Genomic DNA, 25552 nt, shown 5'->3' with positions numbered 1-25552 from the left:
CTCCAACTTCCCTCATCCCTGTTGCTTCTGAACCAGGCATTCCAGTCTTTTCAGCCAAAGCATTTTTAACAGGGAATTACAGAAAGGTGTGCAGGGGGAGGTTACAAAGATCGATCATCTTGGTCCCCACTCTGAGATTAACCATATATGCTGACATGGCTAACAAAGGCACGGGTGTGTTGGACCTGGGGCTCCAGGACCAACAGACTAGGCAGCCTGCTCTAGGGCTTGAAACTGAAGACAGTAGCCAGTGCAGATGGCCCGGACAGGAGCTAAAGAAATGGTTCATAACAACTGTCAAGTCCCAAGGGAGCCTGGCAGAGAGCGCTTTGGCCAAAGTACGCTCTGGGAGGGAGATTTGGAAGAGAATGAGGTAGAGTGGGTATAGACTGGAGAGGTACTCAAGGGGCTGAAATACAGAGCCAAGCCCACTTTTTTTAGGGCACAAATTCAAGAGATACTTAAGATGAGTAACCAGGAGGACTTGGCAGCTGAGTGTGGGTTTGAGGGAGTCGGAGGCAGGAGGCAGAAATGGTGTTACCACTGAGGTGGAGCATCCAGGAAGCACAACAGGTATGGGGAGCAATATGATGAGCTTAGTTTGGGAACTCAGGTTTGAGGTGCCTCAAGTGGAGGTATGGGAAGGCAGCTGGCTTTGCATGTTTGGAACTCAGGAGGCAGAGGCTGGAGGTAGAGATTGGGGGGTTGTATTAGTCTGCTAGGGCTGCGGTAACAAATAGCACAGGCTGATCAAGGTGTCTACAGCGTTGGTTCCTTGTGGGGACTCTCCCCTTGGCTTATAGATGGCCGCCATCTTGCGTGTCCTCACATGGTTTCCTGTCCATGCATATCTGTGTCCTAATCTCTTCTTACAAGTACACTAGTTATATTGGATTAGGGCTCACCCAATGACCTCATTTAACCTTGATTACCTCTTTAAAGTCCTTGTCTCCAAATATAGTCTTATTGTGAGGTAGTGGAGGTTAGGATTTCAATATATGAATGTGGGATGTACACACTCGAGGCCAAAGTAGGGGTCTTCAGCCCCCTAGGTGGTCATGGGGTAGGCAAGATCACCCAGAGACAGTGAGTTTGGGTGATAAGGGAGCGGAAAAGAAGATGGAAAGGTGTCAAGGAGGAGACCGAGGAGGACGGGTTATAGAGGAATGAAGCCAATGAGGAGAAGATGACCACAGAGGCAAGGGATGCCTGGTGTCTGGGATGGAGCGGTCAACAGGGTCCAAGGCCATGGGGAATTGGAGTGTTTACTGGTCTGGTCATCGTGAGGCTGTAGCTGACCTTGGTGAGGATGGTTTCAGTGGGGAGCATGGGGCAGGTTAAGGGATGGATGAGCATCACCAACGAGGAAGGGAGATGGGCAGCACAGACCACTTTCAAGCAGAAAGGGGCTGTAATGTCCTCTGCTGTTGAATCTAATTTCCTACCTCTCACTTAGGTTAGCACTTGTTAATTGTTAAGCTGAAGGTTTTGACCCAGAGATAAAAAAAAAAAATGCTGCTTTTTGCCAGTAGGACTGGCCCTCAGGTTCCTACTAGGATATTGTAGCTGAGTAGATGGTTGGTCTCCTAATACCTGGTCTGTTCTCTTTCTGCTGCTCCTCTGACCCAGCTGAGATTGACTAGGATTGATTACAGCCAAGTCCTGGTTCTAGTGGAGCCTATCTCAGACCGTCCTCCCCTACCCCAACACGCTCACATATGCACGTGCATGCATGCACACACACACACACACACACACACACACGCTGGCTGGCAAGGATTTTTTTGCCTTAACTTACCTCAACATGGAGACTTCTAACTTAGACACTACATCCTTGAAAATTCTAAGTGACTCTAGGCAATGGGCTACATTCTTCTCATAGCTTCCAACTTCTTTGATTTTGAAAAGCCATGATGACACATGAGAAATAGCAGTTGCAGTCTCCTCCCCTAAAAGACAAAGTAGGCGCACACAGACACACCTAAACACACACACACAGTTACACGGCAGTAAACACTCAACAGGATGTAATGAAAGGTCTCCAGGGAGGGAGGCAGGGCCCCCATCTGGCTGTGCTGCTACCCTGTTTGAATAGGGTCCCCTGCCACCCTGACTGAGCAAATACCTCACATTTGGGGTGCCCAATTTCTTTACCTTTTAAAAGCAGAGTCAAAGCAGATGGCCCCTAACGTCTTTCTCAGCCCCGACATTCTGTAAGTCAGAGCAGTGCTTGGATGCGAAGCTCTCCCCCCATCCGCTCGCCACACCCTGGAGGCAAGGGTCACCTCTGGCATTATTGTTTCTCTCCTTTGGAGCAAGTGCTTGGGCCCTACCCCCAGGGAAAGGCACGAGCCCCGTGAGGAACACCCCCACAGCTCCCGCATAGACCCCAGCTCACCCCGAGAGGGCTCATGGAGCAGCAAGCTCTCTGTGGATCTCCCCCTTTCTGTGAACTACAGGGCAACAGAGCCAGCCTGGCTCTCTGAGAAGCCCCATCATCGGCTTCCATCAAATTCCACCCACAGCCTTCCCCACACTCTCAGGCCAGAAACAAAGGACTGCCACAGAAGGTCAGGGGCATTTGCAGCTCTGTGATTTATTCCAAGGGCTGTGTGCAATAAGTGGCCCCATATTCAATTTGCTTTTGCTCTCTCCGCTCAAAGCAGCCTTTAAAGGGCACCTTCGAGAGGCTTTGAATGTTTAGGAAGAAGAGCTAAGTGGATATAGAGAGCCACACAACACGGCCTTGCTCCCCTCAAAGGAAACAAACCCATACCCGTAATTTCTGGCCATTTAGGTTCCCGGAAACTGTCCCACCTCCACTGGGGTGGCAGACTGCTGCCCTGAGTGTTTACCTCTATGTCTGGGCAGCTCCCCAGCATCATGTCCTCTCTGGGCACGGGCTTGTCCCTGACGGCCAAGGCCACCAGGTTGGCTGGTCCTGAGCTACAGGAGGAGCATTTGAGGAGTAGGATGACAGGAAGCCAGGACAAAGGAGAATGACAGTTGCTTCTTGTGCATAAAGTTGGGTTTGAAGAGCTAGCTGCTCCACCATTTTTCCTTCCCTTACATGTCTTTCCTTCCCTTTTCTCCTCCTTCCCTGCCTTCCATCCAGCACGTGTCTATAAATACAACCTACCATGGGTCTTCCAGCCTTGATCTCCAGAAGAGCCCAAATACACCCAGCATGAGGGGTGTGGTGTAGAGGTTGGGAATACCTGTCCAAGTCACACCACCAGGTTTGAAGCCTGGTGTCTCCACTGACCCTGTCTGGGTCTGGAGAAGTCCCCTCACTTCCCTGAGCTTGGATTCCGTACCTTTGTGGTGGGGATAAGAGCTCCACTGTCCCCATGGGATGTCAGGACTCAAGGAAACACAGCAGGCGAACCCCCTTTGCTTTTCTTTAGAGTGTCAGAGAGAGGAACCCCCAATGCCTCCTCTCTCTGACTTTACTCACAGAGAATATTACCCAGAGACACCTGCTGTGTGGGTAGAGCCCAGAATCCCAGTCAATGCTGTACTTTCTAGGCTAGGGGTGCTGGTCACACTGCTTTGCTCATGGACATGTCACCACTTCTTGAAATGTCCCTCCCCCCCTTCTGCGGCTCAGTGATTCGTTTCTGGAGGGCCGGGATTTTATCTGAGGCCTCTTGTTCCCCAGCATCCACAAAATAATGGCAGTACTCAATACAAGGTAACTCAAGGTCAGTTGATCAGCAATTTATTAAAAACCCATCCTTCCTGGGATTTACCCCATCTCCTCCCACCATGCTGTGTGGTGGTCCATCTCAGATACAACATTACTGAGTCCCTTAAATACATTACAACATGATTTCTGAATGCTGCTCAAAGCTGTATGAGGGGAAACGGTCATTCCTGGGCCTCAGGGAGAGTTGCAATCAGTGTATCCAGATGCAGGCAGGTGGGGTAGGGAAAGTTGGCTCGTCCAGTTTCGTGGTGCCAAGAAAGGGGCAGCCTTCACAACTTTTTTGACAAAGTCTCAGCATTTTAGACTCCCGTCATTTGGTCGGTATGGGATCTCAACCAGTTCGAAGGCGTGAAGATTTTCGAAACTGTTGTCAACCTTTTTGCCCTTTATGCCCCCCAAAGCATAATGAGATGTGATAAGGACAGCTGGCTGCCACATCCCCCCGCCTGCAGCAGCCCAGGAAGCAGGATTGGTCCCAGCGTGTCACCGACCTGGTCAGCAGCATCCGGATGACAGCCACTCCCTGGTGTGGCTGTCCGCTGAGGCTGAGAGCCACCCCCCACCCCAGTCAACTTGGAGACCTCTGCTCACAGCCTGATAGCCAGTTCCCAAAAGCCAACTCAGCAGTGTCACAACATCTAAATCGGGGTGGGGGGGGCCGGGGGGGAACAACCTCTAGAACCCTTCATGTCAGTAATGTGCCAAGGGAGGGGTTCCTCTGGGACCCAGATGGTTGTGCTAGTGCTCCCAGGAAACACAAGTCAGATCAAGGAAGTCCATGATCCTAGGGACCATCCTCCTCGTTAGGATGGTTTGTGGGTCCTGAAGGAGAGAGTTTAATTTACAGTGTGTGTGTAGGGGTGGGGGTCACCGTTCCACCACCATTCAGCAGCCACTTCGTGCTCAGTTAGGGGCGATGGAGAGTCCAGAGCTTGATTATGAATGGTTCATGCCTCTAGAAGCTTATAATTATGTGTGTGAGTGGGGGGGGCGGGGGAGATAAGTCTTGTTTCTCTCATGCAGGGAGGAAAACAATGGCAAGGAGAGGCCCAAAATGTAATGGGGGTTTGACTCTTCATCACTCCATTCTAGGTAGGAAGCTGAAAACGCCATTACATTTACTACTGGGATTCTGGGCAATAGAGTGGGAGGGTCCGGGATGCAAACCATGAGGAGTTGGGGGGTTTTCTCCTTTCCAGTGTCCCAGCCACTCCTCCAGGCCAAGCCAGCAGGCTGTGTTCTTGGCTCTCCCAGGGGGAAAATCAGCTCTGCCCAGAGGCTTCCTACCTGAGAGCCTTTGGACCATGGGTCCAACACCCTGTCAGGATGGAAGTGATAACGACGGGGGCCCTGAGATTTCATCCTAAACTTTTCCTGGGCCTCCAGCATAGCAGAAAAGGCCTTCCTCTTCAAATATGGAGGGATAGGGTACTCCAACATTTTCTGTGCAAGGCATTGTGCTGGCAGCTTAAGGCAAGGGATTGAGAAACTACAGCTCACAGGCAAAATCTGTCTCACTGCCTGTTTCTGTAAATAAAGGTTTATTGGCACACAGCCACGCTCATTGTTAATGTATTGTCCGTGGCTGCTTTCATGTTGCCACGGCAGAGTTCAGTAGTTGCAACAGAGACCATATGGCCCCCAAAGCCTAAGATATTTCCTATCTGGTTCTTTACAAAAAATTTTGCTGATCTCTGCTCTAGCAGGGGGAGCCAAAGCTGGATGAGATAGTCCCTGACGTACAAGAGAAGGTTGCCCAATTTCAGAGACAGACGGAAGCTTCAATAACTACAGTACAGTTCTGGGATGGATGCAATATAGGTAGAAGCCACTTAGAATGGGAGGAGATGGCTTTATGAGGAACATTTCAGTTACACATCGCAATTCAGGTAAGTCACTTTTCAGGTGCTCAGTGGCCACTTGTGGCCAGGGGCCGTTGTATTGGACGGTGTTCGTGGACGGAGGTCACAGATGCTGAACAAAGTTGTGTGGGTTTTATTCTGTAGGAAATCAAGAGCTGCTGGGGATTTCTGAGCTGTGCTTTGGATGTTCTCTGGAGATGTTGTCTGGAGAGATGAGAAAGGGGGGATATTATGAGGCCAGGGCAAGAGTACGGTTGACAGCTAAGAAGGGCATGTACCACATCACAGCAGCAGCAGTGGGTCACAAGAGGAAGCTGGGGAGACATTGGAAGAAATACGACAGGGGACCAACGGGTTGGAGTCGGAGTGGGGTGGGGGAGGGTTAGGATGACAGCCACGCCGCTTGAATGCAACAATCGTCCACCCATCCTTGTACCCCTGACTGTACCATGCACTGGTTAGCAAGTCGGGGGGCCTCCCTGACAGTCATGACAAAGACCCAGAATTCCAAAGTTCCACTGCTCTCAGACACGCCAAACTGAAGTTCTAGATGGGTTCATCTCAGTGCTTCATCTTGATTTCACCTTCCTTGCTTGCTGATCAGATGTGGCCAGCCTCTCTCAAGCTCACCAAACTCTTTATAGACACTGTATTGACGCATGATTGGATCCAGCCATTTGTCTATGCTAGGTACCAAAGTCCCCACAGTGTGTTTGGTCAATAAGTTTTTTTTTTTTTTTTCCTGTTTTCCCTGACACTCTGTCCTCCCTCACTCACATGGTGAGTTTCCAGCTTATAAAATGCTTTTAAATCCATGATTTCCCCTGCTCCTCACAACAGCCCTAGAAGGAAGGAAGGAAGGAAAGGTATTACTGTCTTCATTCTACAGATGGGAAGATGCAACCCACAGGCCTCAAAGGGCTTCTGTAAGTTACAGCTAGGGAATTTTGGGGGAATAGGACTTGGTATATCGATGTGTGTGTCCCAGCATTGATCAAATCCAGAACCAAACTGTTCCTTCGGCACATGCCACATAGTAGTCACTGTACTTAGGAGCTTTGATGTAGATTGTCATTTCGTTGCACAAATGCTCACCTGTTATTGGTGGGAAAACCAAAGTTCAGGGTACATGGCTCCTTCAAGGTCATGCAGCTAGTAAGCTGCAGAGCAGGGCTCAAATCCAGAACTTGGTGCTTTTCCTCCACCTCCCAGCTCCCTGTCAAAGCCCCAGTCTATCTACCCTTGTCTCAGAAACTGTCCTGTGTCTGCTTGATGGGTTTTAGGGAGACATGGTTTGCTCTGTGGTGTCATCTCCAGGAGTGCAATGATGAGTCGTAGTAGAGCGGGATTCTTCTGTCCGTTTTATTAAGGACCTGTGATGTGTTAGGCATTATGGGGATAAAGGATGATGGTGACAAGGATGATGGTGATGACAATGATGACAATACGGGGGCAGCAACAGCAGCAGTTGCTTACCATGTGCAGTGCTTACCATGTTTGTGACACCATTAGTGAGTTTCATCTTTATACCAGCCCCGACATGGGTATTGGTATTAGTCCCATTTTATAGATGAGGAACCTGAGGCACGGGGATGTTAGGTGCCTCACCCAAACTCATATGGCTAGGAATTGTTCCAGCCAAGACAAATAAGAAATCATTTCTATCCTCTGAGCTGCTTGGGGAAGTCAACATGCAAAAGGACCATTTTAATGTCTGGCATATTACAAACCACATTCCATGTCAGTTGACAATGTTAGGACAATTTTAAGTATTTTCTCTTGACGGGGAGAAACTGATGCACCCCCAGGCCCTGACTCCCAGTACTTTCCCACCATCATCCTGTAACTAACACAGTCTTCCCTTTCTCCTGCCGAGGTCAGGTTCTTAACAACCTGGACAGCCACCTGAAGAAATCTGAATATTTTCGCTTCCTGTGGTTCCCGCACAGCGAGAACGTCAGCGTCATCTACCAGGACCACACCAACAAGGTAGCAACAGCATCATTCCCATCCTTACACAGAGCCTGCAGTTCCCAGGGTGGCTGACATTTGTCATTGTCCCGATGATCAGTGAGGTGTGAGAGGGAAAGCAAGAGTGAACATCACTGAGCATGAGGACAGAAACAGAAAAGGTGGGAGGGTGGAAGGAGGAAGGAAAGTTGGCCCATAAGGGTGCAATGTGACCACAGGTAGGGATGTGTAGGAGTGAGGTCAAGAGACAGCCTAGATGTGGGAGAGGGAAGCAGAAGTATTGGCAGGACGGGATAGGATAAGATGAGTTCAAGGCGGCTGGGCTATACCTCTAACCACCTAATAACACCTCCACCTTCCCTCCAACACCCCCATCTTTCCCACCCCCAACCGGACAAGTGAAGGAATCAATAGTGTTGTCTCTCCCCTTAGCAAATGGGCTGCTTCTTGGCAGAACACAAAGCCATCACTTAGGATGAATGTTCATGGGACAAATCAAGCAAAAGCAATGACACTCATTGTGTGTTAGGGGCTGGCAAGGGGTTCGCTGGACGCCTGCCTCATGGGCCCAGAAGAGGAGGGACAGATGTACATCTTTGTCTTGTGCAGAATAAATACATACATAAATACACATGAAATGAAAGGGGCACGAGATTTGGCTGTGTCACCAAGAAGTGAGGCTCTCAATTGTCCTGATAGGTGGGTCACCCCCCCCAAACACACACATGCAGCCACTCCTGGGACACATCTCTCTCAAGGGAACACTGTGATGCATAGGTCAGAAGGCAGCCACTGATTCCTACTCCAGAAACCAATAATGCATTCTATGGTAACTAACAAATTTAAGTGTATATGTATATGTATTTATATATATATGAAGGCAGCTGAGCTCTGGCCCTGAACTGATCACAGATTCTTCTTCCCAGCCCCCCTCCTCTTCTGCCAGCTGGTTTTGGGACTATGCCATCGGATTCTATTTACTGGAGTTCCTGCTCTGGGTCAGGTAGGAATGCAAGGGTACCTTTTTCCAGTATCTGCTATATGCTATTGAGGATGTGGTCCATCGGAAGAATGACACCCTGGGGACACCTGGGTGGCTCAGTGGTTAAGCAGCTGCCTTCAGCTCGGGTGGCTCAGTCTGTTAAGTGGCTGCCTTCGGCTCAGGTTATGATCTCAGGGTCCTGGGATCAAGTCTCACAACGGGCTGCCTGTTCAGCGGGGAGTCTGCTTCTGCCTCTCTGCCTGCCGCTCCCCCTGCTTCGTGCTCTCTTGACAAATAAATAAAATCTTGAAGAAGAAGAAGAAGAAGAAGGACACCCTGGCCTTTATGCATGTAAGTTGGTTCTGTGTCCTGGGTCTAGATCAGTGATTTTCAACCCTACCTGTACATTCAAATCACCTGAGAAGCTTTTTAAAAAATACCAATGCTCAGGCTCCACTATCTGGCCCCCAGATGATGTAAATGTTCTCATATTGTCCTATTTTCTACCTCCTTCCCAGCCTAAAATCTGTGCTTATGCTCAGGCCCCGTGTCTGCCGGTAGACATGGAACTCTGAGCGATGGGGAAGGTTTCATGGGGCCTTGAATGGTAACTTTGCATCCAGCCAAGACATGGAATGACGTCATATAATTTTTTGAAATAGTTTATACATGCAAAATAATACAGAAAACATAAAGTATAAAAAATCATGTAATAAGCACCCATGTGGTTACCACCAGCTTAAGAAATGAAACAACACAAATAAAATTGGAGAGCTCTTTGTGAAGTCCCAAATCACAGCCTCCAAGGGATTACTAAGAAGTAATCACCGCCCTGAACTTCATGCTTATCATTCCCTTGCTTTTTAGTTTTATGAATCCTGAAATAATTTGATTTGGTAATTCAGCTTCAATAGTGACAATTACCCATGTTGATATGGATAGCTATTAATTACTCATATTACACTGTTCATGATGTGTTTATCCATACTCAGATTCTATTTGGGTTCTTTCCAGGATTTTTTTTTTTTTCCGTTACAAACGATATTACTGTGAACGGTCTCAACTATTGCTTCTGGTGCCCCTTTTTCTTTTTTTTGTCCTGAGTGGGATTTGTCATGCATGGAATACTCACCAGTGGAATTCCTGGGCCATCGAGTGTATCTTCAGCCTTAATCAGATCCAATTGTTCTCCCAAATCCAATTGTTCTCCCAAGTGGTTATATACCAAGTTACCTCGCTGGGCACTATCAGATTCTCTCTGCTCCGCAAGCCAGTCAAAATTGGAATTGTCAGGCTTTTACATTTTCACGTGACATGTATTAAATAGTATCTTACTGTGATTTTGAATTCTTATTTCCACGCTTACTCATACGGGTGCACAGTTTTTCATTTTATTGATCCTTTGGATTTCTCGCCTGTGAAGCACCTATTTATGTATTTTGCCCTTTTAAAAAATTTGGTGGCTACTTTTTTTTTTTTTTTTACTGTCCTGTAAGGTTTTATTGATATATTTTGGGCACTCAGTTTTTGTGTTGCAACATCTCCCTGTTTGTATTGTCTTTCACTTTTATGGCTTTTTCTTTTTTTGATGTGTAGATGTATTTAATGTTAATATAGTGAAATTTAGCCATCTCTTCTTTCACCTTGGGGACTTCTGTGTCTTATTAAGAAATCCTTCCCTAACAAAAGGGCATAAAAGCCCATCAAGGGTGGGACTGATGACAGGACGTGCGGAACTAGCTGGAGTTCTTGTCAGTCCTAGATGCTGGATGCAGCTGAGACCTTCGGCACCTTCGGCTGGACTAGGTCTGCATCCGGGCATCTGGGGAAGAGTTGGCCTCCCCTGGGGTGGGGGAGCTACAGGTGACACCGCCTGGGACCCACGCTAGGGTGACTAACTGCTTGGAAGGTGTTAAGAGAGTGAAATGCAAGCCAGGACTCATTGCATCTGAGCAGGGAAGGGACAGGGAGCCGTGAGGAAGCCCGCCTGGGGGCCACTGCTCCAGCAGAATATGGATGGGAGCGTGTGGAAAATGCTGGGTGAGGCTTTCTCTCCACCTTCCATCATGGCCTCTCAGCAGCTTTCTGTGTGTGTGTCCAGGGAGCCCGAGCCCAGTGAGCACCCAAATAAGTTGGTCTCTAAATCACTGCTGCCCCTTTCGGGCCTGAGTGGATGCTCTGTGAGAGCTTCGCAGCCTCCGAGCTCAGCCCATGTGGCTCTGGCTTAGCTGCTTCTGGAAACCTGTCCACCCGTCTCACCCTGGCAGCTCTGCGGCGCTCACTAAGCTGTGTGCCCGAAGGGGCGGGAATGAGAAGTGAATAACAGATTGTACTTGGTGGTTTAATGGCTGCTTTCAACAAGACTCACTGTGTCCCTGCAAGGGCGGGGACCCTGTCTGTCCCATCACACTCTGTCCCCAGTGCCCCAAACAGTGCCTGGCACTTACGGGAGGCTCCGGGATATCTGTGTAAGAAACACCAAATAAAGGGGTGCCTGGGGGGCTCAGTCGGTTGGGCGACTGCCTTTGGCTCAGGTCATGATTCCAGGGTCCTGGGATCGAGCCCTACGTCGGGCTCCCCGCTCAGCAGGGAGCCTGCTTCTCCCTCTCCCTCTGCCTGCCACTCCCCCTGCTTGTGCTCTCTCTCTCTGTCAAATGGATAAATAAAATCTTAAAAAAGAAAGAAAAAGAAAGAAAGAAAGAAGTGCCAGTTGAAAAGCTTGGTGCCTGTCTTTGAGGAGTTCAGTGATGGTCCACTGTAGGAGTGATGGTGGTGGCCAGAGCTGACCAGGACAAAAAGGCAGGCTGTCCGTTGGGAACAGGTCCCTGGAGGGCGAGCCAGGGCCGAGGCCAAGCTCAGCTCCTCTGGTTAGAATACCCTGTGCCCAGGGGCCATTGGAAGCCCCACCACGGCCAGGTGGCCTCTGAGACACCAGAGAGCATCTGCCTTGAAACAGACGACATCCTTCTCCCACCCCGCCCCTGCGGCATGTACCCAGGTACCCTTTCTGAGTCCCAGGAAACTTGGCAGCTTGGGACCATGGGAGGAGCATGAGCTATGGATTCAAGTGGACCTGGACTCTGATCCTCACCCCTTCATATTCCTGCTGTGTGACTCTGGGTAAATCACTCAGCCTCTCTGAGCTGTGGCTTACCCGTGTATAAAGTAGAGCCTCCAGCAATAGTTGGGTTGTTTGGAGGAGTCAATATCGAGTCTGCATGAAAGGTGTTCCCTAGACCTTACTTCCCTCCCTTCTCACAATAGCTTCTGGTGCCCCATCCAAGGGGCAGGATGCAAAGGCCCTGAGTCTGCTGTTATCTGTACCCCCCGTGAGGTGCTCTGAGCAGCTGGGATGGATTTTTGACAGGCAATGAGATGGCAGGGAAGCAACAAGGGACAGGGACAGGTGTCTGGAGAGGGTACCTCTAAGCAGAAGCCACCCACAGGCAGGGAGAAGCCAGACCAAGCCTTGTGACCAGGAGTCTTGAGTGATTCCAGGAGGGCATGAACTACCACTGACGTGATTCGAGCCAGTTCAGCTCGCAGGAGCCCGAGCGGGCAGGAACTGGGTTCATGAACGGGGTGCCTGGACAGGCCCCCGCAACCAGCCTCAGGGCCTGTGTCCCCTTTGGGTATGTATCTAAAAGAATTGAAAGCAGAGACTTAAAGAGAGATTTGCACACCCATGTTCACAGCAGCATTATTCACATTAGCCAAAAGGTGGAGGCAGCCCACGGGTCCGACATGTGGTCTCTACTTACAATGGCATGTTACTCGGCCTTAAAAAAGGAAGTTTTGACACAGGCTACAACATGGATGAACCTGGAGGACAAGATGCTGAGGGAAAGAAGCCAGTAGCAAAAGGTAAATACTGTACGATTGCACTTGTGTGAGGCCCCGAGAGCAGTCAAATTCATGGACACAGAAAGCAGAATGGGGGTTGCCAGGGGCAGGGGGACAAGGGCATGGGGAGTTGTTTACTGGGGACAGAATTTCAGCTTTTGCAAGTTTCCGGAGATTCACTCCACAACAACGTGAATATGATTAACACTGCTCAGCATCATACTTAAAAATGGCTTAAGATGGTGAATTTACGGAGGGCTGGACGAACCATGAGAGACGATGGACTCTGAAAAACAAACAGGGTTCTGGAGGGGAGGGGGGTGGGAGGATGGGTTAGCCTGGTGGTGGGTATTGAGGAGGGCACGTTCTGCATGGAGCACTGGGTGTTATGCACAAACAATGAATCATGGAACACTACATCTAAAACTAATGATGTAATGTATGGGGATTAACATAAGAATAATAAAAAAAAAAGATGGTGAATTTAATGTTAACGTATTTTTTGCCACAATTAAGAATGAAAAAAAAACCCAACCACTGAAAACAAGGTAGTCGTCAGTGACAGAGTAGGGCATGCCTGTGGGCTATCCAGAAGGGGCTTCTAGCAGGGTCGGGAGGGTGACGTGGGGCCACATCTGCGTCCCCAAGAAGGTTTCTGAGCTCTGGGGAAGGGGAAGCGACAGAGTCCGTAGAGGAGGTTTGTAAGGAACTCAGCCTATGGTTTGTAAGCACACCGCTGGGACTCACTAAATGCTGGATAATAGGATTATCTTTTTTTTAAAGATTTTATTCTTCAGAGCGCACAAGCAGGGACAGGGAGAAGCAGGCTCCCTACTGAGCAGGGCTCGATCCCCGGACCCCGGGATCATGACCTGAGCCGAAGGCAGACACTTAACCAACTGAGCCACCCAGGCGCCCTAGGATTATCTTTTTTTTAAAAGATTTTATTCTTCAGCGCGCACAAGCAGGGACAGGGAGAAGCAGGCTCCCCGCGGAGCAGGGAGCCCTATGCGGGGCTCGATCCCCGGACCCCGGGACCATGACCTGAGCCGAAGGCAGACGCTTCACCGACTGAGCCGCCCAGGCGCCCCGATAATATGATTATTACTTGCCCCTCTGTGCTGCCCCTCCAGCTCCTTCCTGCCGGGCCTCGTGGGCTGGATCAATCGCTGCTTCTTCTGGCTCCTGTTCACCAGGAAGAAGGAGAGCAGCAACCTCAGCTACAAGATATTCAGCTACGAGTGTCGTTTCAAGCAGCACGTCCAGGACTGGGCCATCCCCAGGTGGGGACTGTGCGGGCCAGGCTGCAGGGGGTCGGGGTCGAAGAGACCCCCTGGGTCCTTGCCACAGCCCCGGAACATACACTGTCAGCCAGGCTCCCAGCCCTACCCATTATCAGTAGCGGGCACACCGGAGGCTGAGTCCCCTTCTGGCACCCTTGTACCCAGCCGTTCTTCCTGTGAGGGGACACCAGTCGCAGAGTGCCCTCTGTTCTCCTGTCAATCCCTCTCCAGCCCCGGGGTGGGTCCCAGCACATGGGCCTGGAGTGTGGGCCTTCCTGCCCAGCTTCTGGACAGAGCCCGCCTGGCATGCTAGGGGCAGGTACTCTGCCGTTGGAGGAGTGCCCGGTGAGGACCTAAGCTAGGTCTATAGCCCCAGAACTCATGACAGCTTTGTCTCAGACTGGTCCCCTCCCTCTATCTCTCTCCAGGAAAAGGGGGTGATGGTGCCCAGGGCTTAGGGGATGCCCCTGTCACTGCGTTGAAGGCCTGAGGCATTACTGTCCCAGGGGGGATGTTAGAACAAGTGGAAGTATGAGAATCGGACTTTGTCAGAAAAGGAAGAGGCCTGGGGGGTGGGACAGCTGTGGCCAGACCCCCAAGGGGAGCCCGTGACTGGGTGGGGGTCCAGGGCCGAACCAGGAGCCATAGCAGCTCCCCAGGAGACCCATTCTCAGGCTCTCCTTAGCAGCCACCGGCGTGGGCCTCCTTCCACGCAGGGAGCCCCCGTCCCCGGCGCAGGCTGGGGCGCCTGGCAGAGCCCTGTGTGAGGGCTCCCGGAGACCCCTCCCTGAGGTCTGGGTTCTGTCCCCCCGGCCGAGTGCAGAGAGAAGACCAAGGAGGCCTTGCTGGAACTGAAGGCCATGCTGGAGGCCCACCCCAAGATGGTGGCCCACTACCCCGTGGAGGTCCGCTTCACCCGCGGGGATGACATCCTGCTAAGCCCCTGCTTCCAGAGGGACAGCTGCTACATGAACATCATCATGTACAGGTGACCGGCTCACTGGGAGCGGTGGGGCTGGGGCTGGGGTGCGGGAGGCAGCCCCTCCGCTTTGGAAGGACCCCTCTGCTCCCCCATCTTTCAGGCGTGCGATCTCGTGTGCTTACACTGGTTGATGGTTCTGAGAGCCTGGAACGCTGTGTTGAGAAGGATTCTGAGGCCAGGTTTAGGTTTAGCAGAAAAGAGGATCATGCTGCATTCGAGCTGTCCACCTGGATGCATTTGCCCATCCAGACCACCACCTCCAGGTGCTGTGCAGATACCGAACGCTCACAGCGGCATTATCTTTTTCCTAGTTAGTTACACATAGCAGTCTCCAGGAGAAGGCTTATGGACACATGCACAGTTCAAGAAGTTCATCTCTTAAAAAATGTCCTGTAAAATGTGTCTTCCTTCTGCCTCCTCTTCCCACCTGTCATTGATAATAGCCCTCTTCTGACCTCGCAAAAGAAAAAATAGCTTTTGCCCAGCTTGAATCTTACTATGATGTATTTCTCCAGCTTGTAAAAACCTCAAACCTAGAGGATGCCTAGGGAAGATGAAAGAATGCACTGTTCCAGAAAGGTGTCATGAAAAGCCAGAAGAGAGAGTTTTGGAAAGATGCATTGAGTGGGAAGCAGCTTCTTTCACTCAGGGACAGACTTCTGGCTCAACCTTACCTGTCTGTCCCTCTGTCTGTCTGCTCCGTACCTGTGAATGCAAATCAGAAGTAAGAAAGTTGCCATGGGTATGCATCGTGTTTATTTGAATTTTGAGAAGTTTTGACTTAGACTTTTTCTGTCAGTAAGTTTGACTTGGTTGGGCAGTGAGGACTGACTGACTAGGTGATGAGATTTTCTCTCCTCTCCCTCTCCCTCTGCCCTTCCCCCATTTTCTCTCTTACTCTCAAAGGAAGGAAGGAAGACTTCCATGGCATTAAAAAAGAAGATGGCATATTTTATATGTTACACCATAAAGATGTGTTCGTGTGTATGTGTATTTAAACTCATGGTAATTTTCAATGCCAGCTATAAAATATGTGAGAGAAAGCAACCCTTTATGAAATCCCTCTGGTGATGAGCAATGCGCAAAAACCCTCAGGTTGCACTGCTGTCCATGTCCTGTGGGCCGAGCCACCGGCTTGATCTCTAAACCACATGCTGGGCCTGGCAGGGAGAAGGTGCCACATTACTGTGCTGAGATGCTCAGGGCAGGGACAGGGCCTCACCTCCTTCTGCTCCCCACCAGGCCCTATGGCAAGGACGTGCCCCGGCTGGACTACTGGCTGACCTACGAGACCATCATGAAGAAGGTCGGGGGCAGGCCCCACTGGGCCAAGGTAGGATTTGCCAGCGAGAGGCTCACGGGGCCCTCGGCTGGGCAGCCGCTGTGAGCTGGGGGTTCCCAGAGGGTGCCTCTCTTCCCTGGTCCTCGGCCTGCCCAAGGCTCAGAAATTGGGATCCAGGGGCTGAGCGAGTCACAGGAAGGAAGGGTTCCACCGCATTACCCAGACCCAGCTGCCCCCTGCATCCATGTTCCAACAGCTCAGTACTTGGTGTACTTGTGACAACTCCCTTGGAGTGTTCAGAGAAATTTCTCATCCTAAATCGCATTTGATTCCCATAGAAACCCCATGAGCAGGATAAGGCAGGAGTCCGTGAACCCCTTTAACAGATAGGGAACTGAGAGTCTCTCAGAGATGATGAGACTGACTTACTAATTAGCAGTAGAATTGGGACCAGAGCCCTCTCCACTCTCACACTGGGGGGTGCCAAAGGGAATGCAGAGTTTCATGTAAACACTGTAACACCTTCCTTCTTTACCTTCCCAGAACTTCCTCTCTCCTGTTTGGGTCTCTGCATTATGTGTGTGTGCACATGCGTGCACGGGTAGGTAGGGGTGCATTTTGCACGCACGCGTGTGTCCGGGGATAGGAGTGTCGTGTACGCAGGTGTACAGACTCAGGGTTGCCCGGTTGCAGCCCCACTGAGATGCCAGCCCCAGGGAATAAGGCCAATTGTGTCTGGTTGCTTCCACAGGCCCACAACTGCACCCGGAAGGACTTTGAGAAGATGTACCCAGCCTTTTCGAAGTTCTGTGCCATCCGAGAGAAGCTGGACCCCACCGGGATGTTCCTGAATGCGTATCTGGAGAAGGTGTTCTACTGAAGCAGAAGTGAGCCCACCCCATCTCATCCCTCAGGCCCACCTCCAGTGAAGCTGAAGGCTCAACGTCCCACGGGCCTGGAGGGGAGCAGACCTCTCTCTGCGGGCCCTCTGCTGCCGACCAACCCCCAGCCATGAGCCTGGATCTGCGCAGGGCTCCTTGTTTTCCTAATTTCTATATCTTCACAACAACCCCACAAAAAGAGCACCCAAGTCTCCATGGACTTCATTTATATGCGGCAGTCCCTTTTCCTGAACCTACAGTCACCACATTCTGTTTTCCCAGAAAATAGAGAAACCCCAAAATGTTATGCTTAAGAGTTTGGGGATTCGGTCATTCACGGGTTCTGCCTTCCAGCTAGGGGTCTGTGACTCCCGGGCCCCTAATAACATGTGTTTGGGCACAGTTGTCGTATGTACTTCCTCCTACACCTTTGAGGGTTTCTCAAGTGCTCTGGGGCTGCCCTCTCCCAGTTTCTGTCTGTCCACCTGACTTCCATCACCTGACCTTCAAACGTCTATTTCAGGGGATGTGTGGGGAGTGGGCCTACTCCTCGCCGCCTTTAAATAAAGACCAAGAATTATTCACTCTGCCCCCCACCTCTTCATCTCCACGTTATTCTTTGGGAACAGGAGCCTCACTCGTTTCCTGGCTTCCCTCCAGAGGTAATGGTCTTGGGCCTGCCTGGAAAATGTTCTTCATATCCTTTTACAAATTTAGTTCCAGTTGGCCTCTGACCTATCAGCCTCTGTGGCCATTCTTTTGTGAATATTCACTGAATATCTACTAGGGTGTCAAGTGCTTTGGGGAATTGACAGGACAGTAAAACAGTTCCTGGCCTCAAGAAATTGATACTCTAATCTCAAAATTCAACAACAAAAATGTTTAAGTGGGCAAAGGACTTGAATAAACACGTCACCGAAGATTTCCAAATGGCCCATGAGCACAAGAAAAGATGCTCCACATCACTAATCATTAAGGAAGTGTAAACAAAAACAATGAGATATCACTTTATACCCATTAGGATCATTATTATTTTAAAAAAACAAGTGTGAAGGACGTGGGAAGAACTGTTGGGCTTCACTGGTGGGAACATAACCTGGCACAGCCATTCTGGAAAACAGTATGGCGGGTGCTCAGAAAATTAAACCAGAGTTCCACATGATCCAGCAGTTCCACTCCTGGGTATATGCCCAGAAAAACTGAAAGTAGGGACTTGAAGACAGATTTGTGCAGCATGTTCAGCATTATTCACAATTGTCAAAAGGAAGAAGCGAGCCAACTGTGCACAGATGAATGGATAAGTAGAATGGGTAGTATACTCACAGCAGAGTAGTGGTCACACTTGAAAAGGAAGGAAATGTTGACAGGCTACAAGATGGATGAACCTCATGGGCATCATGCTAAATGAAATAAACCAGGCACAAAAAGACACTGTGTGATCCCACTTAGCATAGATTCATAGAGCTGGAAAGTGGGAATGGGGGTTGCAGGGGGCTGGTGGTGAGGGAGTGGGGAGTTAACTGGGGACAGTTTCAGTCGTGGACAATGAGAAAGTTCTGGAGATGGATGGTGGTGATGGTTGAATTAAGCTTAGGGTCCTTCTGAGCACCACACAGGTAGTGCCCTCCCTGGCCCCCCCAAGTGTGTATGACAGGCGTGACAGCTCGTTTTATGTTGTCAACCACACTCCAATACTGAGTTATTTAATCTAGGAATTGATCTGAAGATGTTTTGTACATGTGGTTAATACCTACAATCAAGTGACTTGACGTAAAGGAAATTACCCTAAAACACGTGGGTGGGCCTTGTGCAGTCAGTTGAAAGACTTAAAAGCAAAAATTGAGGTTTCTGGAAGAAGAATGAATTCTGCCTCAAGAGTTTCTGAGTTTCCAGACTGTGGGGCTGCCCCACGGATTTCAGGCCTGGGAAAATAATAGCTGACTTCTTGAATGGGTATGAACTGTGCACTGGTTCTGTTTCTCCAGAGGACGCTGACCGATACATAAGGAATGAGTAAAGTTAATAAAAAGAAAAGCATAGCAGGCAAAACTCTGAGGCTTTGGAAATCCAATCACTCTCAGGTTCTACAGAGGAGGAAACCTAGGCTCAGAGAGGTGAAGGAATTTGTCCAACATCACACAGCAAGTTAGGAAGAGCAGTGTCTTCAAACCTTTCAACTGAGGTCTGTCTTGCAGCCCTACATTTTTGAGAGTTTGAATTTCATTTCTATTTTTTTTTTTGAATTTCATTTCTAAAATCTACAGATGTTGCATTCTATTTCATTATGTAACTGTGTTTTAAAGTTTTGAGTAATATTTTACTTTCCAAATCTTTAAATGACATTTCCACTCTAGGAAAGAGTGACACGTTTGTTCTGCAGCGGGAGAAGTGCACATACTGAGGGACACACAGTGCAGTGTCTTAAGTCTGAAACCTTGAGATGCAGTAAAACTTCAAGTCCTGGAATGCTAGGGCAAAAGAATGTTGTGGAAATAGACTTTCTAATTATCCGAGAACTCAGATGTCTTTTCTGGCTCAGGCTTTTGATGAATATAATTTACTCTTCCTTTGATTTGGGATCTTCGGATGCCTGAAGGTCATCCTTCCCCAAAAATTATCATTGCAGAATCCTTTCGATATTGAATGTTGTGTCCCGCAAGCCATAAATTGGGCTCCTGAGGGCATCGCTGATACAGATCCACTTTTTCTCTCCTTCCCGATTTCCTCCTTGCTACTTATGTCTCAGATTCCCACTGGCTGGCCTCTCTTCTCTCCCAGTGGAAGCCTCAGGTCGCAGAAGCCAGCTCTGCCTTCTGTGGCAAACACTCTCATCTCAAGAGATTTGGAAAATCACGGGTGCTGAGGCCCCAAACCTGCGCTCTGACGCTGGGCTTCTAACAGTGGACGGTGATTGCCCACACCATCTCAAGAGACAGATGGAAGGTTGAGGAATGGCGTCTCCCTTGGGCCCCTGGGAAGCTACATTATGGCACAACATCAGGGCCACCGTTGGGCCATGAGGGCTCTCGAGGTTGAATTTGGGGTGTGAGCTCACCAGCCAAAAGAGAAGGTGCAAATCTTACCAAGTGGAGTAATTGAACTGTGGGCGGCTTCTCCCCTCGGGGTGGCCACCTGGCCCCTCGCCCCACAGGGGCACAGCTGAGAATGGGAGGGGTCCGCGTGAGCTCTGGGGGTCTCAGAAGGATGCACCTCCACCCAGAAAGTCTCCCCAAATGCAAAGATGTGAGACATTTAAAGGCCCAAGACAGATGCCCCCTCACTTCACTTGCAGGAGTCTCTGCACGGGGACAACGCCAAATTGGCTGAGTCAACCTGGCCACCTGCATGGACAGGGGCAAGAAGATAGACAAGGGGGTGCATAGGTAGGGCTGACTTGAGGGAGGGGACAGTGAAGCCCACCCGCCTGGCCACCTGGCCGATAGAGCTGCAACAGAACTGGTCCTTCTCGCAGGGTCCGCACGCACAGTCAGCCCCAGAACAGGGACTCATGGCGCCCCCTGGTGGCAGCTGTCCAGAACCAGCCAAGGTACCCAGGTGGAAACAAAGCAACCTGTGCCTGGCCTACACAGGGGTGGTGGGCTAGTCCCCAACTTTAAAGGGGCCAGGAACACCACAGGGAAGGGAGCAGACCCTGAGGGAAGGGAGCCACTGGGGGTTGCTGAGAGGGAAGGGTTCTCTATGCAACCCTAGGTTTCAAATTTAGAAGAGGTATCTGGGTACCCTACAAGGAAGATCTCACTTGTAGGTCTCCAGTTACTAAAATACGGCCAAAGGCAAGAGCTATCCAAGGAAGGGAGAGTGGAAGCTGGAAAAATAGCTACAAGCACCCTAATCCCAAGGGTCCTTGAGGGACCCCCCCCGGACTAAAAGGGAAGCAATGCAATAAGGCAGGGTCTGAACAAAGCTGTAAAGACTGCCTTATCTTGGTTTTGACCCTGGTTTTCTCCCCCATGTGGCAGGTCCTTTCAGAAGATCAAGTGACATCTAGACATTTCCAGAAAATTATCAAAATGTGGTTTTTTTTTTTTTCACTTTTGACATCCACAAATGAATGTCTTTACACACGTAGAGCTGGCTAACACTGTCCTGGGTTCAAGATCATTGCAGGCTATTATTTTAAAGGCCAACAGCTTGTGCACTCCATGCAGGTGGGCTGGCGATTGGATGCAGGCTTGAGTTTGGCAAATGAATACCGTCCTTCGACGCTGTTAGCTCATCTCTGATTTTATTTTTATTTATTTTTTATTTTTTTTAGATTTTATTTATTTGAGACAGAGAGAATGAGAGAGAGAGAGCACATGAGAGGGGGGAGGGTCAGAGGGAGAAGCAGACCCCTGCCGAGCAGGGAGCCTGACGCGGGACTCGATCCAGGGACTCCAGGATCATGACCTGAGCCGAAGGCAGTCGCTTAACCAACTGAGCCACCCAGGCGCCCTCATCTCTGATTTTATATACGTGAAGTCATATGCAAAGAGGTCCAAAGTCTTCTTGTGGATATAAGGCTGAATGAAGTAGGTGGTCCACCTGTCACCCCACCCCTGCGACACGTGCCTTCTTTGAGGTCAGACTGAGTCAGGTATTAGTTTTTACTGGATTGGGTACCAGAGAGGGACTGAGATCAAGAGGAGGTTGTGGGCGCATGTCTGGTACTAGTTCAAGGTCAGCGTCTTTGCTTCCTGGGTTGCTGGAGGCAACAAATGAGGGCAGTCCGGTAATGGGGTTATCCTCTCCGTCCCCTTCCTAGCCTGAGTAAGTGCCTCCCTGACCCTGGAGTGACCCAGATGGGCTGAAGGCAACTGTTGACCATCAGGGAACCGGCCCAGCTGCTGTTGCCCACCCTGCTCTGAGCCATGTCATAAACGAGGAGGATTATGACCAAGGGGTTGAGAATATCCCAGAGGCATATGGAGAGTCCATTTATTCACCTTGTCCATTTGTTCCCTGAGGTCCGGCTTTTACAGATTGTGCACTAACTGATTTGCCAATCATCGGTTACCATCGGTTCTATCAATCAGATCTGCCGACCCAAGTCCTTCCCACGCTGTCTTTAGAACTATTTAATATTTCCTGGGTTTGCCGAGCTGCTCTCTTACAGCTAGCAAATGACAGGCAATGCTGGGTCTGGATAGGAGATTAAGGTGGGAGGCCCGAGCCGCTAAAAGGTGGTGGTGAGGTCCCCGCGAGCCCCGGAATTAGACCCGAGTTCGGTCCCAACTCTGCCACTTTCCAGCCGCACGATTGTGAATAAATGGTCCTCATTCTCTCTGCACCTTCACTGCTAATGCCCTCTCCCCGGCACACTCCAGGTCTGGGCTCCAGTCTGAGCCTCGTGCTTGATCGTGGCTAAGAGCTCCTGGAATCTGTCCATTGTGGAGTTTCAACTCATTTAGGGGCACAAACATGAAATCATCGTATTCATTCTAAGGACTGTTCCCATCACTAAATCACATCTCAATCACACTGTTCGACTTTCTGGAAACATCACAGTTCGGAAAACAGCCAGTTTTCTTTACTCTAGAATGTCAACTAACATCGTAATCAAAACTCTTCCCCTCCCCCATCAGAGGTGGGGCGAAGGAGGTGAGGGGCACACTCCACCCTCTTACACACTCCCCTCCCACACCCCCTGCACCCCGGGTTCTGAGAGTCCAGAGCAGAGTGGGAATGGGCACGGTCTGGCTCTGGACCCTCCGCCCCGCCACTCTCTATGCTCAAGCTGCCTGAGGTTATCTGAGGCAGGGTGGTATCTTGCTCTGATCACTGAGACGGCTACTGCCAGATGATGGTCTCCCTGGGCTGGCTTTGAACTTCACTTGGGCACCCTTGGAGAGCAGCCCCTGTGTCCTCCTTAAGCCCCTGCCAGCATCGAAGCCTCCAGCCCGCTCTGGATGAGACAATGGTACTGTTAAATGATGAGCATTTTCCTTTGATCCTGTCACTAGAACTTCATGACCAAAGTGTAACCCCAGTGGGGATGATGTCGAAGCCCATCTGGAGGCCCTTTGGGAAAGTGAAGCCTGAGCTAAATGGCCTTTCATTCACCCCCAACCCCACCACTTAGTGGTGAGCTCTGCTCTGCACACATGGGCAGCTTCCTGGCTCCCTCCCCTCCCCTATTCCCCGCCACTTCACGGTGAAGGGTGGGCAACCTGAGGTCCCCTTCAGTAGCCTCTGGGGGCCATGAGGAACAACGGTCAATGTTCTCTCATCTAGGCCTTCTGCTTTTCTAATGAAGGCTACTCCTGGAAGCCTTTGTAATGTGGGGGAAATAACCCCTGCCTGGAGAGTAACTGTGGGACCTAATGAGATGACATGAAACAATTGGCTCAAGTGGTAGAAGTGTTTTGGCTGGCCCAGGGGTACTAGTACAGTTGCACAAGCCATACACTGCATAATTCTGGTGTCAGAGATTATTATTTTTTTATTTTAAAGATTTATTTATTTATTTGAGAGAGCGAGAATGAGAGAGAGTACATGAGAGGGGGGGAGGGTCAGAGGGAGAAGCAGGCTTCTCGCTGAGCAGGGAGCCCGATGCGGGACTCGATCCCGGGACTCCAGGATCATGACCTGAGCCGAAGGCAGTTGCTTAACCAACTGAGCCACCCAGGCGCCCAGCAGAGATTATTTTTTATTACAATTTTCTGGCAGAAGGACACCGAGGGTCACCATAGGGTCTAACCGCAGGGTTGGTGGCACTCCCCCCTTGCTAGTCAGGTGCCAAGCCCTCTCTTCTGAGAACATCAAGCCCCGCTCCCCCTTTGCCACGAGCTTCCTAGAGGCCAGAAACCAAGGGCTCATTAGCCATCGTCTCCCTGCCAGAATTCCCCACGCACATCTGAGCCCTGCACCTTGGTGATCTTGTGCCCTGCCTTGGTCTGGAGTGCCTCAGGCTAGGACTCCTGTCAGGGATGGAGAGACATCCAAGCACCCTCAACAAGGCCACTGAGCAAAAGGGAAAAGAGGATAGACACATGGGCTCAGCAAACTTTGGAGTCAGCTTTAGTCTGTCTTTTAAGGTGCTAGCCTAGGACAGTGTGAAGTAGATTGCATAAAAAGAAGCAACATTTGGATATAGTGGCTGCCAGAAGCTAGTGACATAATCAGAAAATAAAAAGTAAATTTTGAAATAGGATGTGACATTAATGTGATGTATGACTTACAAAGATGGTCATTTTAGCAAACGCCTTCTGAACCCATGCCCCTACTTAATATATGTCATTAAGTGACTCATACTAACTTGATTCTGAATTTCCTTGAGAGCAATATGAAAATAGCAGCTTCTCTGATGAGCTCAGCCTTGGAGTGTTACTTGTGCGGCAGAGGTACTTAGAACTTAAAGATGAGGAACAGTGACCTGAGAACACTCTAAGCATTTAATTAATATGTGGACTTTGCTACAAACCTGGAATGCAGCCAGATGTGTTTTCTTCATGTGAGGTATATTTGATGAAAGGAATTCTATAGTTAGAAAACACTCAGAAGGGGCGCCTGGGTGGCTCAGTCGTTAAGCGTCTGCCTTCAGCTCAGGTCATGATCCCAGGGTCCTGGGATCGAGCCCCGCATCGGGCTCCCTGCTCTTCAGGAAGCCTGCTTCTCCCTCTCCCACTCCGCCTGCTTGTGTTCTTTCTCTCGCTGTGTCTCTTGCTGTCAAATAAATAAAATCTTAAAAAAAAAAAAAAAGAAAACACTCAGAGATGGTAAGGCTTCCTAACTTAATGTTGGGGGAAGAACCACGATGAGGCAGGGCCATCTTCTGGCAGCACGGGGTACTGCAGCCTGGCTATATCGGACTAAGTGGTAAATATGCCACCAGGAAAAATCCAAGTAGACGAGAAATTGTGGTCGAGGGCAAGATAGGAAGGTTTTATGGACTGACAGCAGACAAACAATGCCACAGTCAGGAAGGTGTCACAGGAATTCCAAACCCTTACAAGTAAAAAGGAAATTGCCTCATTTTGTCTTTGCGGGACAATAGATTCCATTAAGAAAATACCAACTGGGTATTAAAATACCCAGAATGCCTTATTATCTCTTCCTCTTTTTTTTTTTTTAAAGATGTTATTTATTTATTTGACAGAGAGAGAGAGGGACAGCGAGAGAGGGAACACAAGCAGGGGGAGTGGGAGAGGGAGAAGCAGGCTTCCTGCTGAGCAGGGAGCCCGACGTGGGGCTTGATCCCAGGACCCCGGGATCATGATCTGAGCCGAAGGCAGACGCTTAACGACTGAGCCACCCAGGCGCCCCCTCTTCTTTTTTTTTATTTGACAGAGAGAGAGAGAGCACAAACAGGGGGAGGGGCAGAGGCAGAGGGAGAAGCAGGCTCCCCACTCAGCAGGGAGCCCGATGCGGGGCTCGATCCCAGGACCCCGAGATCATGACCCGAGCTGAAGGCAGACACTTAACCATCTGAGCCACCCAGGAGCCCCTATTATCGCTTCTTCAATCTTATTTTCAATGTGTTCCTTCAGGAGATCTCACCCACCCTAATCAGAATACAGCAACCATGGGCGCCTGGGTGGCTCAGTCGGTTAAGCGGCTGCCTTCGGCTCAGGTCATGATCCTGGAGTCCCGGGATCGAGTCCCGCATCGGGCTCCCTGCTCGGCGGGGAGTCTGCTTCTCCCTCTGACCCTCCCCTCTCTCATGCTCTCTGTCTCATTCTCTCTCTCAAATAAATAAATAAAATCTTTAAAAAAAAAAGAATACAGCAACCGTTTTATAATGGAATGGACAAGATT

General features: G+C 50.0%; 1 protein-coding gene across 1 annotated transcript in view; it reads left to right on the top strand.

Moving 5' to 3' along the window:
- Positions 1-17391, top strand: part of LOC123847784 (L-gulonolactone oxidase) — a 31896-nt gene extending 14505 nt beyond the window's left edge. Inside the window, exons 7-12 of the mRNA XM_064585349.1 lie at positions 7453-7560; positions 8469-8545; positions 13501-13650; positions 14474-14638; positions 15875-15965; positions 16666-17391. Coding sequence (XP_064441419.1) covers positions 7453-7560; positions 8469-8545; positions 13501-13650; positions 14474-14638; positions 15875-15965; positions 16666-16794 — 720 coding nt within the window. The 3' untranslated portion in view covers positions 16795-17391. The remainder of the gene's footprint in view (positions 1-7452; positions 7561-8468; positions 8546-13500; positions 13651-14473; positions 14639-15874; positions 15966-16665) is intronic.
- The last annotated feature ends 8161 nt before the right edge of the window (positions 17392-25552 follow it).

This window comes from Mirounga angustirostris, unplaced genomic scaffold, assembly GCF_029215605.1.
Source record: "Mirounga angustirostris isolate CCGP_5_RB_7025 unplaced genomic scaffold, mMirAng1.0.hap1 SCAF_2, whole genome shotgun sequence".
In the NCBI taxonomy this organism is placed as follows: Eukaryota; Metazoa; Chordata; class Mammalia; order Carnivora; family Phocidae; genus Mirounga; species Mirounga angustirostris.
The sequence above is the reverse complement of the archived record's forward strand: the minus strand, read 5'-3'. Positions and strand labels throughout refer to the sequence as shown.